Source organism: Aquarana catesbeiana, linkage group LG06 (assembly GCF_042186555.1).
Source record: "Aquarana catesbeiana isolate 2022-GZ linkage group LG06, ASM4218655v1, whole genome shotgun sequence".
Taxonomy (NCBI): Eukaryota; Metazoa; Chordata; class Amphibia; order Anura; family Ranidae; genus Aquarana; species Aquarana catesbeiana.
Genome location: NC_133329.1, coordinates 116,127,694 through 116,142,895, shown reverse-complemented (window position 1 = coordinate 116,142,895; position 15,202 = coordinate 116,127,694). Strand labels below are relative to the sequence as shown.

The 15,202-nt window shown below is 42.6% G+C and overlaps 1 protein-coding gene across 2 annotated transcripts in view; it reads left to right on the top strand.

Annotated features, from left to right (window-relative positions):
* The first annotated feature begins 602 nt into the window (after window positions 1–602).
* LOC141147672 (chemerin-like receptor 1) overlaps window positions 603–15,202 on the top strand; it is a 31,914-nt gene continuing 17,314 nt past the window's right edge. The window contains exon 1 of one of the 2 annotated variants that reach the window (XM_073634887.1): window positions 603–730. Coding sequence is in view for 1 of the 2 variants with exons in the window: in XM_073634886.1 (XP_073490987.1) it covers window positions 6,213–6,224 (12 nt within the window). In the remaining variant the exon portion in view is untranslated. Of the gene's footprint in view, window positions 731–6,167; window positions 6,225–15,202 lie in introns of those variants that run through there. The other variant, XM_073634886.1, reaches the window with a different exon arrangement.

The following is a 15,202-nucleotide window of genomic DNA, read 5'->3' as shown; positions in this document are numbered from 1 at the left end:
AGGACAAATAAAAATATTATATTCATGAAATCACGAGAAATAATAAAGAAAGAAGTTTGTGAGAACTATGTGTGAATATGAGCAGCAAAACAACTTAATTCTTCTAGCATTATAAAGAAGAAGAGAGTGCGCTGCATTCAACAATTTAAAACATTGCAGCGTGACGATAGTGCTATATCCATTACGAATGCTAATTTTACCAGACCGAGCAGTTCCGTCTCGGAATTTATTCTGAGCATGCGTGGCACTTTGTGCGTCGGAATTGTCCACACACGGTCGGAATTTACACGAACGGATTTTGTTGTCGGAAAATTTTATAGCCTGCTCTCAAACTTTGTGTGTCGGAAATTCCGATGGAAAAAGTCCGATGGAGCCCACACACGGTCGGAATTTCTGAAAACAAGTTCCGATCGCACATATTCTGTTGGAAAGTTCGACCGTGTGTACAGGGGATTCATGTTCTTAGGTTCCATGCTGTCCTATACCCAAGCGAACTTCCCTTTTTGACATATGTTTTAGCTTGTGACTATTTCCCATCTATTTTTAAGTTCATGGGAAGGGAAATCACTTTTTTTTTGTGGTGTATACATTTGTTTTAATTCTCTAGAAGTCACAATGGAACTCCTCCCTCCTGCAGACTTCTAAAAAGAAAGTGACAAATCTTTTATCATAAGAAGTCACTGAAGGAAGACTAGAAGGCTATGTGTATCTCTGGACTACCATAAACCAGGTATGATAATAGAATGGTACTGCAGGTAGTTAGGCTGCAGCCATAGATGTGCACATAGCTCTTTGGGAAACCATGTGTGCATCCTTCAACATATTCAGACCCTTCACTTATGTGTCCTGATGCTCAGCCTAGGATTTAGAAATGTGATAAATATCCATATGATAATGAGTGTTTCCAAAGTTGGAATCACTCATAAATGCCCCCTAGGGTAACCCTAAATAGCCTGGTCCTGATCTGAGCGCTGCATGAACCCATCAACTCAAGGGCGAGATCTGGACTTTTTTGATGAACCTTAGCGACAGTCTGTACATCTGCATTCTTCAAACGCAGATTAAAAATGACGCTGCAGTAGTGACTATTTACAAAACACATCCTGATGTGCCGCAATCTCCTAACATGTGTATTTATTGCTAGAAATAGCTACTATGAGGCTTCCAGCTCTGCCCAGAAATGCTCACTCATCCTTCTGCATAGTAACTAAGTGATATAAGCATACCAATGGTATTATAGATAGGGTGATACCCCCTCGGGGGCTAAGAATTCATTTACGGTAACTCAGTATGTTCTTCCATGATCAGTTATTTCTGACATTTTTATGTGCTATCCAGGGTTTCCTTCCATAGGTAGGCGTTGTTGTTAAAGCAGAATCAATTGATGCAGCTGTATGTAGTACTGTCTCAATAGGCTAGTAATTGCTGAATGGAATAGTCTCATAATTATTTCAGAAATGTATAAATGCTGCTCTTAAATCTTAGTAATTAGTAGGCATTAGCTAAGTGATTCTGCCTAAATTGATTTTACTGCAAAGCTGTTGATTTTGTTGATAACATTGAATCCTAAATTTCTTCATTTCTTTTTAGAAGTGTTTTCATTTTTTTGTATTTTATGTGTATGTGTTTGTATTTTTATTTTTTTTTCCTCTATGTTATTTGTTCTTATACTTTAAATTCTTTATTTCTCACTTTTTGCATTGCACGTTTTTCCTTTATCTGAAAAAAACTTACAAAATTAGTCTAAAGAAAGACCATTTTTGGCAATTAATTCAAGCTTGCAAAATTGATCAATGGTAATTGCAGTGGAAAATGAATTGGTAGATGTGAACAGAGTATTAAAAAACTGTTTCATTGAGCGATTGGATCCATATGTGTATGGGCGGCGTAAGAGGTTACCTAAGTCTTAACTATACCTCTCCCCTCTCATGCAGTGGCACTTTCAATGACATTTACGCGCTCATGCAACACTGTACCCATATGACATTTTTAGCTTTTTTGAGACAGACAGAGCTTTCTTTTGGTGGTATTTAATCACCACTGGATTTTTTATATTTTTGCTAAACAAACAAAAAAAGACTGTAAATTTTAAAGAAAAAGAAAAAAAAGTTTTTCTTAGTTTCTGTTATAAAATTTGCAAATACCGTATTTATCGGCGTATAACACGCACCCCAAGTTTAGGAGGGAATTTTAAGGAAAAAAAACTTTTAGGAGGGAAGTTTAAGGAAAAAAAACTTACATTAAAATGCCCATCAATGCAGCATTATCTGTCCATCTGCAGCCTTTTCAGTGTCAGTGCAGCCTTGCCCCAGTGTCCATTGCAGCCTTGTCAGTGCAGCCTTGCCCCAGTGCAGCCTTGTCAGTGCAGCCTTGCCCCAGTGCAGCTTTGTCAGTGCAGCCTTGTCAGTGCAGCTTTGTCAGTGCAGCCTTGTCAGTGCAGCCTTGCCCCAGTGCAGCCTTGCCCCAGTGCAACTTTGTTAGTGCAGCTTTGTCAGTGCAGGTTTGCCCCAGTGCAGCCATGTCAGTGCAGCTTTGTGCACTCGCCGCCGACATACATAGCCGTGTGTAGATTCAAATATGGCGCTGAGACTGCAGGGATTCGTCGGAGCCGAGATACACACACCAGAGTGTTCTTGGCTTTTTTCGGCGCCACTCACAGTCACGCCCAGGCCCGCCCTATGTTGGACATAACACAGGTCGAAGGGCGGGACTGGGCGTGATGGCGGCGCCGAAAAAAGCCGAGAACACTCGGGTATGTGTATCTCGGCTCTGACGAATCCCTGCAGTCTCGGCGCCATATTTGAATCTACACACGGCTGTGTATGTCGGCGGCGACCGCGGCAATTGGCGCGATCGCTCCGATCACACAAAATAGGCGGGGATCGGCCTATAACACGCACCCACGATTTTCCCCTGATTTTCAGGGGAAAAAAGTGCATGTTACATGTCGATAAATACGGTAAGTAATTTTTCTCCTTTACTGATGTGCGCTGATGAGGCAGCACTGATGAGGCCGCACTGATGGGCACTGATAGGTGCCACTGATGGCCACTGATAGATGGCACTAATGGGTACTCATAGGGGTCACTAATGCGTACTGATAGGCAGCACTTATGGATGGAATTGATGGGCATTGATAAGGAGGCACTGATAGGTGGCAATGATAATCTGGGCACTGAAGATCAGTACCCTGATTATCTGTGTAAATGTCCCCTGTCACACTTGCCAGTTACCGGCTCTCCTCACCTCATTCTGTGACAGTGCATGAGGAAAGGAATGTCAATAACCAGCAAGTTTGTTTACATGTGATCAGCTGTAATTGAACACAGCTGGTCACATGGTAAAGGGCCGCTGTGATTGAACCTTTACTACGATCACAGGGCGCGTGGGGAATTTGGTTCATGCCCGTCTTTCGGCTATAGCGTGGTAATGAGGTGGTTAATGAACATCGTCTTAACATTAGGGAGCATATTTATAGAATGGACATCGCAATCAGTTTTCAGCTGGACACCACTATTTGTCTCATAGCTTTCTCTGCATAATGCTGCAAAGAGCACTTTGCTATTGAAGAAAAAGCTGGTCACATGACTTTGAAAGGTCACCTTTTTTGGAAGGTCAAAATTTTTTTTTTTTTTTTACTCATTAGAAGAATGGCCCTCTGTTTGCTTCACAGACCTACAGCAAGCAGAGAATTATGCATATTTCAAGGTACATAGCTGGTTTATAAATGTGCCAGTTTTTTACTTACATAGTTAATTAGTTGCATAGTTAGTGAGGTTGAAAAAAGACACAAGTTCATCAAGTCCAACCTATGTGTGTGATTATATGTCAGTATTACATTGTATATACCTGTATGTTGTGGTCGTTCAGGTGCTTATCTAATAGGTTTTTTGTTTTTTTTTTGTTTTTTAATCGAATCTCTCCGCTGAAACCACCGCCTGTGGAAGGGAAAAAAATCTTGTGTCGTAAATATGGAAATGTGCGTTGCGCCTCGCCGTGCGCCTTTACTGATGGTGCACAGCTTTTGTAAATCACCCCCACATCCTTGCTGCTCTTACAGTAAAGAACCCTCTACGTAGTTTAAGGTTAAACCTCTTTTCTTTTAATTTTAATGAGTGGCCACTTGTCTTGTTAAACCCCCTTCCATGAAAAAGTTTTATCCCTATTGTGGGGTCACCAGTATGGTATTTATAAACTGAAATCATATCCCCTCTCAAGCGTCTCGAATAAGTTCAGTGCTTGCAACCTTTCCTCATAACTAATATCCTCCAGACCCTTTATTAGCTTTGTTGCCCTTCTTTGTACTCGCTCCATTTCCAGTAAATCAGGGATGTCCAAACTACGGCCCTCCAGCTGTTGCGGAACTACACTTCCCATGAGGCATTGTAAAACTCTGACATTCACAGACATGACTAGGCATGATGGGAGTTGTAGTTCCTTAACAACTGGAGGGCCATAGTTTGGACACCACTGCAGTAAATCCTTTCTGAGGACTGGTGCCTAGAACTGGATAGCATACTCTAGGTGCGGCCGGACCAGAGTCTTGTAGAGCGGGGGGAATTATCATTTTATCTCTGGAGTTGATCCCCTTTTTAATGCATGCCAATATTGATGAAGAAATTTGATTTTCAATTTAAAAAAAAAAAAAAATTTTATTGGATGTGTTTTGTAGCAGAAAATAAAATGTTTTTTTTTTTCAAAATAGTTTTTTATTTATAGCGAAAAAAATAAAAACCACAGAGGTGATCAATTACCTTCAAAAGAAAGCTCCATTTGTGGGAAATAAAGGACATAAATCTTATTTGGGTACAGCGTCGCACAACCGCGCAATTGTCTGTTAAAGTAACGCAGTGCTGCAAAAAATAGCCTGGTCATGAATGGGGGTACACCTTCCAGAGGTCAAGTGGTAAATGTTTTAAATGGAGAATACTAGATTTGGTGTGTTCTATTCCCATCTCTATACGCACACATACGAGTTCTGAGGCCAATATCGTGATCTAGGATCTTGGGGGTCAATGGGGGTAGTATTTAGGAAAGTCATCAATGTGGCAATTCTTACTGTATATCTAGTGCAAGGTCTAGAGCAGTGGTCATCAACCCTGTCCTCAGGGCCCACTAACAGGCCAGGTTTTATGTATTACCTTGGGGAGATGTAGACTAGAATACTGCAATCACTGAGCAGCAAATGATATCACCTGTGATGTATTTCAGTTATCTTGCAAACCTGGCCTGTTAGTGGGCGCTGAGGACAGGAGTTGACCACTGGTCTAGAGGCTTGCGACATGCTTGAGACACAAAAAGCTACAAGGTTTTAACAGTGATGCTATCATCCCAGCTATTCAGTGTGTTAGGGGTGTGTGAATCATACTGGTTGAAAAGATTTACAAGTATTTTGGCAGATAAAATGGTCTGTGTGTATTTCAACTATTTATTTAGCCAACTGCCTGTAGTTTCACTTTAAAGCAGTGGTCTCCAAACAACCCCTGCAGGCCAAATTTGTCATGCTGCAAGATTTTATCCAGCCCTCTGATGTAAGGCTCCATCCACACCTATGCAGTTTGCTTTTGAGCATTTCTGCAGTGCTTTTTGCGGGTTCTTTTACCGCGATTTTGTCACGTTTTTGCAGCGATATGCAGTTTTTAGGCTTTTTTTGAGGAAAGTTTGTTGTTGGGCAGATTTTAAAAAATGCAAATTGAGGCAAAATCGCAGTTAAAACGCACTACATGCTTTTTTGCAGCTTCTCCATTGAAGTCTATTGAACCAAAAAAGCAAAAAAGCAAAGTCCCTGACCCTTTCCAAAAACGCAGAGGCACAAAAATGCATTGATGTGAACCTATTCCGTAACCCATGTTGAAAATAATGTCCCCTGTTTCTGCAAAAAACATGAAAAAACTAATTTGTGTAAATGGAGACTAAAAAGCGGACTCTGATGGGGACTTTGTTGTAACAAGGTTTCTGATGCAAGAGGGATCGTAATGCAAGGGGTCTCTAAAGGGGACTCTAATGTAAAGGAAGACTGATGGGTTCTAAGGTTATGTGGAATAATAGTTCTAGTGTTTTGAGTCTGCTCCTGTAGTGTGCTTTCTACTTTACTCCTGTGTGATTCCCTTATAAGGTAGATCTAATCTGTAACCCAAAACGCTTGCTAAGGTAGATCTAATCTGTAACCCAAACGCTTGCTTCCTCGCCTTCGAGAGAGCTCTGTAGCTTCCATGAACACACAGGTTTGTTGGGATTCTTTATATAGTATCTATTCCTCTTTTCATGGGATGTGTGGGAAGTAGAATTCTGGCATCATGCAAGTTACTTGATTTAACTAACTTTGATATAACATAATGTCAGGGAATAGCTGAATTTAATGATATTTCCTTGCTCAACAAGCATTCTAAATACAATTAGGGTGCCATTCTGATACCTATTAATGAATGCAGGGCAAAGTAAGAGTTTCTCTATGAAGGCGTTCTATCGAGTCACTGAAATTAGCTTAGTGGGTAGCCTCTTGAGCCCCCTCCCGTCCGACTGAAAAAAATGAAAAAGCCAGACGGAAAATGGTCAGCCGAATAGCAGTTGCGTCCAATCAGATGCAGCCAATATTTGGGTATCTTGACATCCAGTGGGCTGTGACCTCCTCCCACATGACAGTACTTGAGTGTAGCAGACAATCACTAGGACTGAGCTCTGTCACATAATTGACTGACGTGTAAGAAAATGCATATGATTGGATGACTGAAGCCTGCTTAGCTTTAATTCATTCACTAAGCTAAGTGAAAATTCACTTCAAAAAGATCATGCTTTACTCCTTTGGTAAACCAACCCTATAGTCTATTTTTTGGTACAGCATACAGGAGAGAAAATTCAAATATGTAATGGTTTATTATGAAACAATGTTCCATTCTAGCAGCTAATGCAGAAACGATTTTTGAAGAAGTATACTGGGAAAATGTATGCATAGTATATTATATTTCACTACATAACATGAAAATAGGATTGTTCTACTCACTGTACCTTTCTTGGAGCCAACTGAGAGACACAGCTTGATAGAAAGAAAACTAAAATTATACTGCCTCCTACAGGAGAAATGGACCCTAGGCATAAAACTGAAGGCCAGCCCCTTAAAAGCTAAGTTCACCTTCTGAACTTGTTACATGTTACACCCGTATTTAGAGTGTGACATGTAACTTGTTCAGCAACCTACATCAACTTAAAGAACTTCTATACAGAAGACCAGGCCGCAGTAGTACAGATCTGAGAAACAAAGGCCTGATGACAAAAAGCCCAATTGCATTCACTGCCCTAATGGTGTGAAATATAAATGAAATAGAGGTACTTTATCTCACAACTCATTTGCCTGTATAATTACCTGTCTAATCCAGGTAGACATAGCAAATTTGAAAGCCAGAAATGCTCTTTGAACCATCTGGAATTACAATAAGAGAATCAGAAGGGTAAGCCCTGATGGCCCTTACTACATCCAAGCAATGGAGTGAGATTTCCTTGGGGTGAACTGTGCCGGACATTAGGAAGCCAACAAAATATCCACTTTAAGGTGAAAATCAGAGACCAAACAACCTTGTCTTTATGTAATATCAAATGGGACTCCCTACAATGCTGATAACTCAAACCCGTCTAGCTGTAGTGATGGCCACAAGAAAAGCTACCTTACAATTTAACATAAAGAAAATGTGTCATGTTCAAACAGGGGTCTAAAATTATCAAAAATGTGCAAGAGGACATTGAAAAAGAACTAACAGAACAGACACCTGAACTTGATGATCATAAGGGCCAAGTGTTGTTCTACACCCAACTATAGAAAAGAAGAAAGGAACATGGCCAATCAGCAAGGATGTGGGTAAACCCTAGAGACTCACAATAGTGAAAATCTGTTTTTTACATTTGAACAATATTTTGTGAGAAGCAGATTTAAGAGCTTTAAAGCGGAACTTCATTCATTTTTTGTGTTTTCTTGTTGTTTTAACTTTGGAAAGTAAAACATGTAACTAAGGGTAGACATACATGGAATAGAGCAAGGGAGCTGCACACCCCGAAATATATAAAAGAATTTTGGATTCCCCTAATTGGGCTTTAAAGCTAATATACCTGTCATGAAGATCCTGCCAATAATCAGCGATCCAGACGCAGGGGGACACGGCCGCGGATTCCACTGCGCATGCGCGCGCGTTCACGGGTGCTGTCACGCACGGGCACGCGCGCGCGCACTCCCGCTAGTGCCAGGCGGGCTATTTAAACCGGCCTGTCACACTCCATCCCCGCTGTCTGCTCTACAGCGTTCTGTGAGTGTTACCTGATCTGATCTGTGTTTCCTGTTATCTGACCCGGCTTCCTGTTTGACGATCCTGCTTTCTGCCTGCACCAGACCCTCTTGGCTTGCCTGACCACCCCTCTGCATTACCCCTGGTACCTCTGCTGTCCGAACGTTACTGACCACCGGCTTGTTGACCCTCCGCTGTGTTCATCAGCTTCCAGTCTGCTATTACCTGCTGTTGTTCCTGGTTCCAGTCCAGCTTCCAGTTTGCTATTACCTGCTGTTGTTCCTGGTTCCAGTCCAGCGTTCCAGGCTACCTTCTGCTGTGTTCCAGCCCAGCGTTCCAGGCTATCTTCTGCTGTGTTCCAGTCCAGCGTTCCAGTCTATTACCTGATGTTGTTCCTGGTTCCAGTCCAACGTTCCAGGCTATCTTCTGCTGTTGTTCCAGTCCAGCTTCCAGTCTGCTATTACCTGCTGTTGTTCCTGGTTCCAGTCCAGCTTCCAGTTTGCTATTACCTGCTGTTGTTCCTGGTTCCAGTCCAGTGTTCCAGGCTATCTTCTGCTGTTGTTCCAGTCCAGCTTCCAGTCTGCTATTACCTGCTGTTGTTCCTGGTTCCAGTCCTGCATTCCAGTCTCTGTCCTCAGTCTACTCCTCAGACTACTGACTCCAGAGGGTGCCACCACTACTGGACTTTCAGCAACTGTTGATCCTGCCAGGCACCCATACCACTCTTCACTCCTGGCCCTCTGTCTCCATTCCAGGGGAACGGGAGTGGGAGCTGTAAGGGAGGTCTTTTCCTGCACTTCAGGCTCACAACCTACCAGGTACGTGACAATACCATTACAAAGGTCATTAATAAAACAATTTATTTGACAAGATGTCCAATGTCATATTTTCATGTGGAATCTAGTACAATGATGAATTCATATTCCATAAAACGGCAAAATGCATATCACATCATTACATTACATGGTGTAGTAAAATGTCGAAGCCCCGACACGTTTTGACCTGTATGCGGTCTCTTCAGGGGGCACATCTAAATCTATAAAACAATACAAATATTGAGAATAATAGATAATTTTCTAAAAAAGATCACATTGGATAAAACATAATGATGGGTTTTACCGTTGAAGTGGAGTAGACGTGTCTAGTGGGGGCATTGGGGAGCCATGGAGGGGTCCGGGCGGCGCGCAGGCCATCCCCAACCCCCCACCCGGGGGAAGAGCCAGCCCCAAGGGCTTGCAAGGAGCCACACTGATACACATCCCCCCGGGGGGAGCGAGAGACTGAACACCTGCAACAGATATCCATAAGCAGCCATTAGAGAAGTAACATATTTGTGTATAAGTCATCGTTATAAGTATTGATTTAAATTGTATATGGAGACCAAAAATGTGTGTATGTTTTTAGGGATGGTAGTTGAATCACATAAATTAAACAAATAAATAATCAAGTTGAATTGGTATTACTAGCAGCCCCAATGCAATGTGCAAGTAGTGCCTGATGTGTGAGAGAAAATGTGTGCTGTGGGTGAAAAAAAGGGGGGGGGGGGGGGGATCCTAGGGAGAGTGCATAATGGGGGAAATCATAGTGTGATGGTGTGATGAACCAAGTGTTGGCAAAAAAGTGAAGGGTAAAAAACAAACCAAACAAATACAGTGAGGAAAAGAAAAAATGAAGAGCCAACCAAATGGCAGTGTGTGGGGAAAAGAGGAATGTGAAATGAGATAGTGTGACTAAGAACCATGTAAAATTTACCTTGTGCTATATAGAGTTGTATGAGGTGTATAAAGCTGGTTGGCTTGACAGAGACCAAGCTACAATTGCTAAAACACAGATACCGTTTGTCCTGACCAGCATGGAAAGACTGTTGACTGGTAAACATTTTGGTCTCCTATATATAGCTAGGCTGAGGCTGATGGGATAATCACATGCAGGTGCCCAACTCCCCCACCCATCCAGGATCATGGCGTGTGGGCCGCCAGCTGCAACCCACGTGTGGCTCCCTCGGCGTCCCGGAAGACCAAAAGGTCCCGACCACCGTCGTCATCTCCGTCGCAAAACGCGTGACGTCATGACGGCGTGCGCGCGCCGGGCCGCGCACACGCACACCGCCATAGACACTCCGGAGGTGAACGCGGGACGCCGCCGGCAGGGTGAAGCTCGCCACGGCGCCTAGTGATAGACGCCAAGCGGAGCAAACATGGGGGCGTGCGGAATATCCACACGCCCCCACCCTGCCGGGAAGTCTCAAGAAGGCCAGGCTCCACCCAGAGGAGGGAGGGAGAATGAAACCGCACCCACCGGGACCCAACAACGATCCCCCAAGCATGAAAACCACATATAAACTAACATTTTGCATGGTCATGAGTTGTACCAAGAAAACAATAATAGATGTTGCATATATTAGACAGGAGCAGAGTGCCAAAGCCCTAACTCCGGACTCCTGCATGGAAGCCAATAGAGTTTAGTCATAAACTACCATGTGAGATATTAAATATCATGCAGTACAGGGGTCTGTTCCTCCTGGTGCATGGAAAGGGAAAGGATTAGCTCCCAAATTAGAACAAAATATGTTCAAAAGTTGTATAAATGTTAAAATTAAATTGGTAAATGCAGGAATCTGAAGGTGGCATAAGACACACTGCTTCCTGTTTTGATCTCTGGTATGTCAAAGTGGGGAGGGGTGTTTAACCACCCAAGAAAATTGTAACTAAGGGGAGACATACATGGAAGAGAGCAAGGGAGCTGCACACCCCGAAATATATAAAAGAATTTTGGATTCCCCTAATTGGGCTTTAAAGCAGCAAAATATACCATTACAAAGGTCATTAATAAAACAATTTATTTGACAAGATGTCCAATGTCATATTTTCATGTGGAATCTAGTACAATGATGAATTCATATTCCATAAAACGGCAAAATGCATATCACATCATTACATTACATGGTGTAGTAAAATGTCGAAGCCCCGACGCGTTTCGACCTGTATGCGGTCTCTTCAGGGGGCACATCTGAATCTATAAAGCAATACAAATATTGAGAATAATAGATCATTTTCTAAAAAAGATCACATTGGATAAAACATAATGATGGGTTTTACCGTTGAAGTGGAGTAGACGTGTCTAGTGAGGGCATTGGGGAGCCATGGAGGGGTCCGGGCGGCGCGCAGGCCATCCCCAACCCCCCACCCGGGGGAAGAGCCAGCCCCAAGGGCTTGCAAGGAGCCACACTATATATAGGAGACCAAAATGTTTACCAGTCAACAGTCTTTCCATGCTGGTCAGGACAAACGGTATCTGTGTTTTAGCAATTGTAGCTTGGTCTCTGTCAAGCCAACCAGCTTTTTACACCTCATACAACTCTATATAGCACAAGGTAAATTTTACATGGTTCTTAGTCACACTATCTCATTTCACATTCCTCTTTTCCCCACACACTGCCATTTGGTTGGCTCTTCATTTTTTCTTTTCCTCACTGTATTTGTTTGGTTTGTTTTTTACCCTTCACTTTTTTGCCAACACTTGGTTCATCACACCATCACACTATGATTTCCCTCATTATGCACTCTCCCTAGGATCCCCCTTCTCCCCCCCCCCCCTTTTTTCACCCACAGCACACATTTTCTCTCACACATCAGGCACTACTTGCACATTGCATTGGGGTTGCTAGTAATACCAATTCAACTTGATTATTTATTTGTTTAATTTATGTGATTCAACTACCATCCCTAAAAACATACACACATTTTTGGTCTCCATATAAAATTTAAATCAATACTTATAAGGATGACTTATACACAAATATGTTACTTCTCTAATGGCTGCTTATGGATATCTGTTGCAGGTGTTCAGTCTCTCGCTCCCCCGGGGGGACGTGTATCAGTGTGGCTCCTTGCAAGCCCTTGGGGCTGGCTCTTCCCCCGGGTGGGGGGTTGGGGATGGCCTGCGCGCCGCCCGGACCCCTCCATGGCTCCCCAATGCCCCCACTAGACACGTCTACTCCACTTCAGCGGTAAAACCCATCATTATGTTTTATCCAATGTGATCTTTTTTAGAAAATTATCTATTATTCTCAATATTTGTATTGCTTTATAGATTCAGATGTGCCCCCTGAAGAGACCGCATACAGGTCGAAACGCGTCGGGGCTTCGACATTTTACTACACCATGTAATGTAATGATGTGATATGCATTTTGCCGTTTTATGGAATATGAATTCATCATTGTACTAGATTCCACATGAAAATATGACATTGGACATCTTGTCAAATAAATTGTTTTATTAATGACCTTTGTAATGGTATATTTTGCTGCTTTAAAGCCCAATTAGGGGAATCCAAAATTCTTTGGAAAGTAAAACATTTTTTTTTCTGCCAGTAAATACCTTATACCAGTGTTTCTCAACTCCAGTCCTCAAGGCGCCCCGACAGGTCATGTTTTCAGGATGTCCCTCAGATGAAACGGCTGTGGTAATTACTAAGGCAATGAAGCTGATCAAATCACCTGTGCAAAATAATGGAGAGCCTGAAAATATGAAGACAGCCAGACTTATACAGCCCACTTCCTGTTTCTTGTCTGGCAAAAAGCCTAGGCTTATGACATCATGCACAGCTCTCTCTCTAACTCTTTTGAGAGTTTGCCAGGAAGGGGGGGGGGGGGGGGGGGGGGGGGTGAGTCATAAGAGGGCCAATGAGAGATGCAGAGCTGGAGGTGTGCCTCTGTGAGTCAGTGTAAATCCAGGAAGTGAACAGTAGCAGCTTCAGTTGCGCACAGTTAAAATGATTGCAGCCAGACTCAGTGGAGGGAGGTTTCTGCAGCATATTTGGCAAGTACAGAATCACGGTATATATTAAAATAATATGCAAAGTGGTTGGAGGGAAGCTTTAGAATGGCAAAGATGTTTTTATTACAAATTATGTGAGCAGACTGCAGTTCCTCTTTAAGCATAGCTGGGATAAAGAAATCTCAGAACCGGTGTTTCAACAGCCAGGCCGTCAAAGCCAGCAATGATCTGGCCAATCTGCTAGAGGTCATGGAGCGTCGACAAACGAATCACACTCTCCAAGGCCAATCTGGAGCTTTGAATGGAATCACTTTGACTTTGATCCTTTAATGTTTCTTGACCTCAAAAGGTAAAAGTTTCAGCAGAAAGCTGAACAGCTCCAATAGGGCATCCACCTTCACGTTCCACGTCCTGGAGACAAATCTGTTTGTTTCTTCTTTAACCGAGAAGCTAACAGACCCAAATCCAGCATCCCTCAGTGCAGACATACAGTATGTTCCCGAACAGCTCCCGATGGAGGGACTATTCCCCCTGGGTTCAAGCGTAACTTCCTGAGAAAATCTGCCTACCAATTCTCCACCTAGAAGGGGGGTCTAGTTAAGTAATGACAGATGAATTGCTCTCAACTCTGGGATATAAATTAGAAGCTTCAATTCTTCATATAACCAATAACTCTTAACAGACAGATGGTCCAAAATTCCACTCCACCCCAGAAGACTGGCATTCACTGTGAAAATCTTCAGATGTAAGGGAAGAAAAAAACTTGCCTTCTGATAATGCCAACAGAAGCCACCATAACAGACATTTTGATTTGAGGAGGTCATCGTCTTAGGTTTTATTCAGAGAAAACTGTAAACAGGTTTGAATGGAAGCCTTGAGGTGATGTATTAGTGCACTTGCAACAAAAAGTATCACAGATAGTTATTTTAAAAAAAACTAATACATTTTTTGGCTGGAGGAAGGGCAATGACAACACCTTGTTCCACAATCCCTAAAAGAATGTGTGTCATCTCTGGTGGAGCTCGGGGGAGGGGTCGGACTTTCACATGGTAGCGGATTTATTGCATATTTTTATCCCTTGGTTTGCCTGAAAAGACTTGACTGAATATGGCTTGGAGGAACAAAAAAAAAAGTATTTTGATGCAGGATATGAGGGTGTCAACCTGAGTTGTTGTTCCTTCATTTTGCCTTATTGATTTTGTCCAGTGAATAGTTGAAAAGATGGTATCCGACAGAGGGTAGTCATAACAAGGCCTTATTACACTGTTGCTCTGCCAACCAGCACTTAAGTGCACCCTGCAGATCTGGGTAGAAGAAAGGGTTACCCGAGACATAAGCCAGCTAGCAACCAGAGCTGCTTCACACATAAAGTTCAACATGATTATCATCTGGTCAACACAATCAATGAGTTGAGTATTTACATCAGCTGTCACCAGATTCCTGTCTAGCGATTTAGACTAGTCAGTCAAAATGTGAAAAACAAGTGGTGGAGATTCTACCAAGGAGTAGAAGGATCAAGAAAATTGCTCCCAACTTCTTGTCAGTGAGGTCCTTAAAGGAGCATTGTTAACGCAAGACAGAGGTATGTCAACTAAAGGAGAAGTAGATTATTTTGTGACAAAATTCTCTGCAAAGGGATAGAGTGCCAGGAACCATTCACAGATATGAAGTTGTCTGGGTGTTTCCAATTTTTGTAGATAAAATCATTGGTTAGGAATGGATATAAGGAGAAAACACCTTGGTGGAAAGTTTAGGTCTATGAGAACCGAATCCAGACTCCATGGAAGGGGAGAGAACAGTGTTATCCTCTTTTTTAAAGTGGAACACACAACCTCAATGATAGAGGATAGAGTTTTCTTTTGGTAAAACAAGTGCTGACTGAAGTTCAGCTGATGGGCTATTAAATTAAAGTCCAACATAAAGTATATAAGGTTTATAACCATTAAAACAGGAACTGTGAACATAAAACTAAGCCACCTGGCTTCCTCTCTTCAGCAGTGCTGCTGGTTAGGTCTTTAATCTTGGCTTTTGGCTGGTCCCTCAGACCATCTCAAACAGTATCTCTATGTTTCTGTGCCTCTCTCTCAGCTCTCTGGGTTCTCTCAGTCTTTTTAGTTGCAGCACCCTGCTGCATGGGCCCACACCCTGGCCTC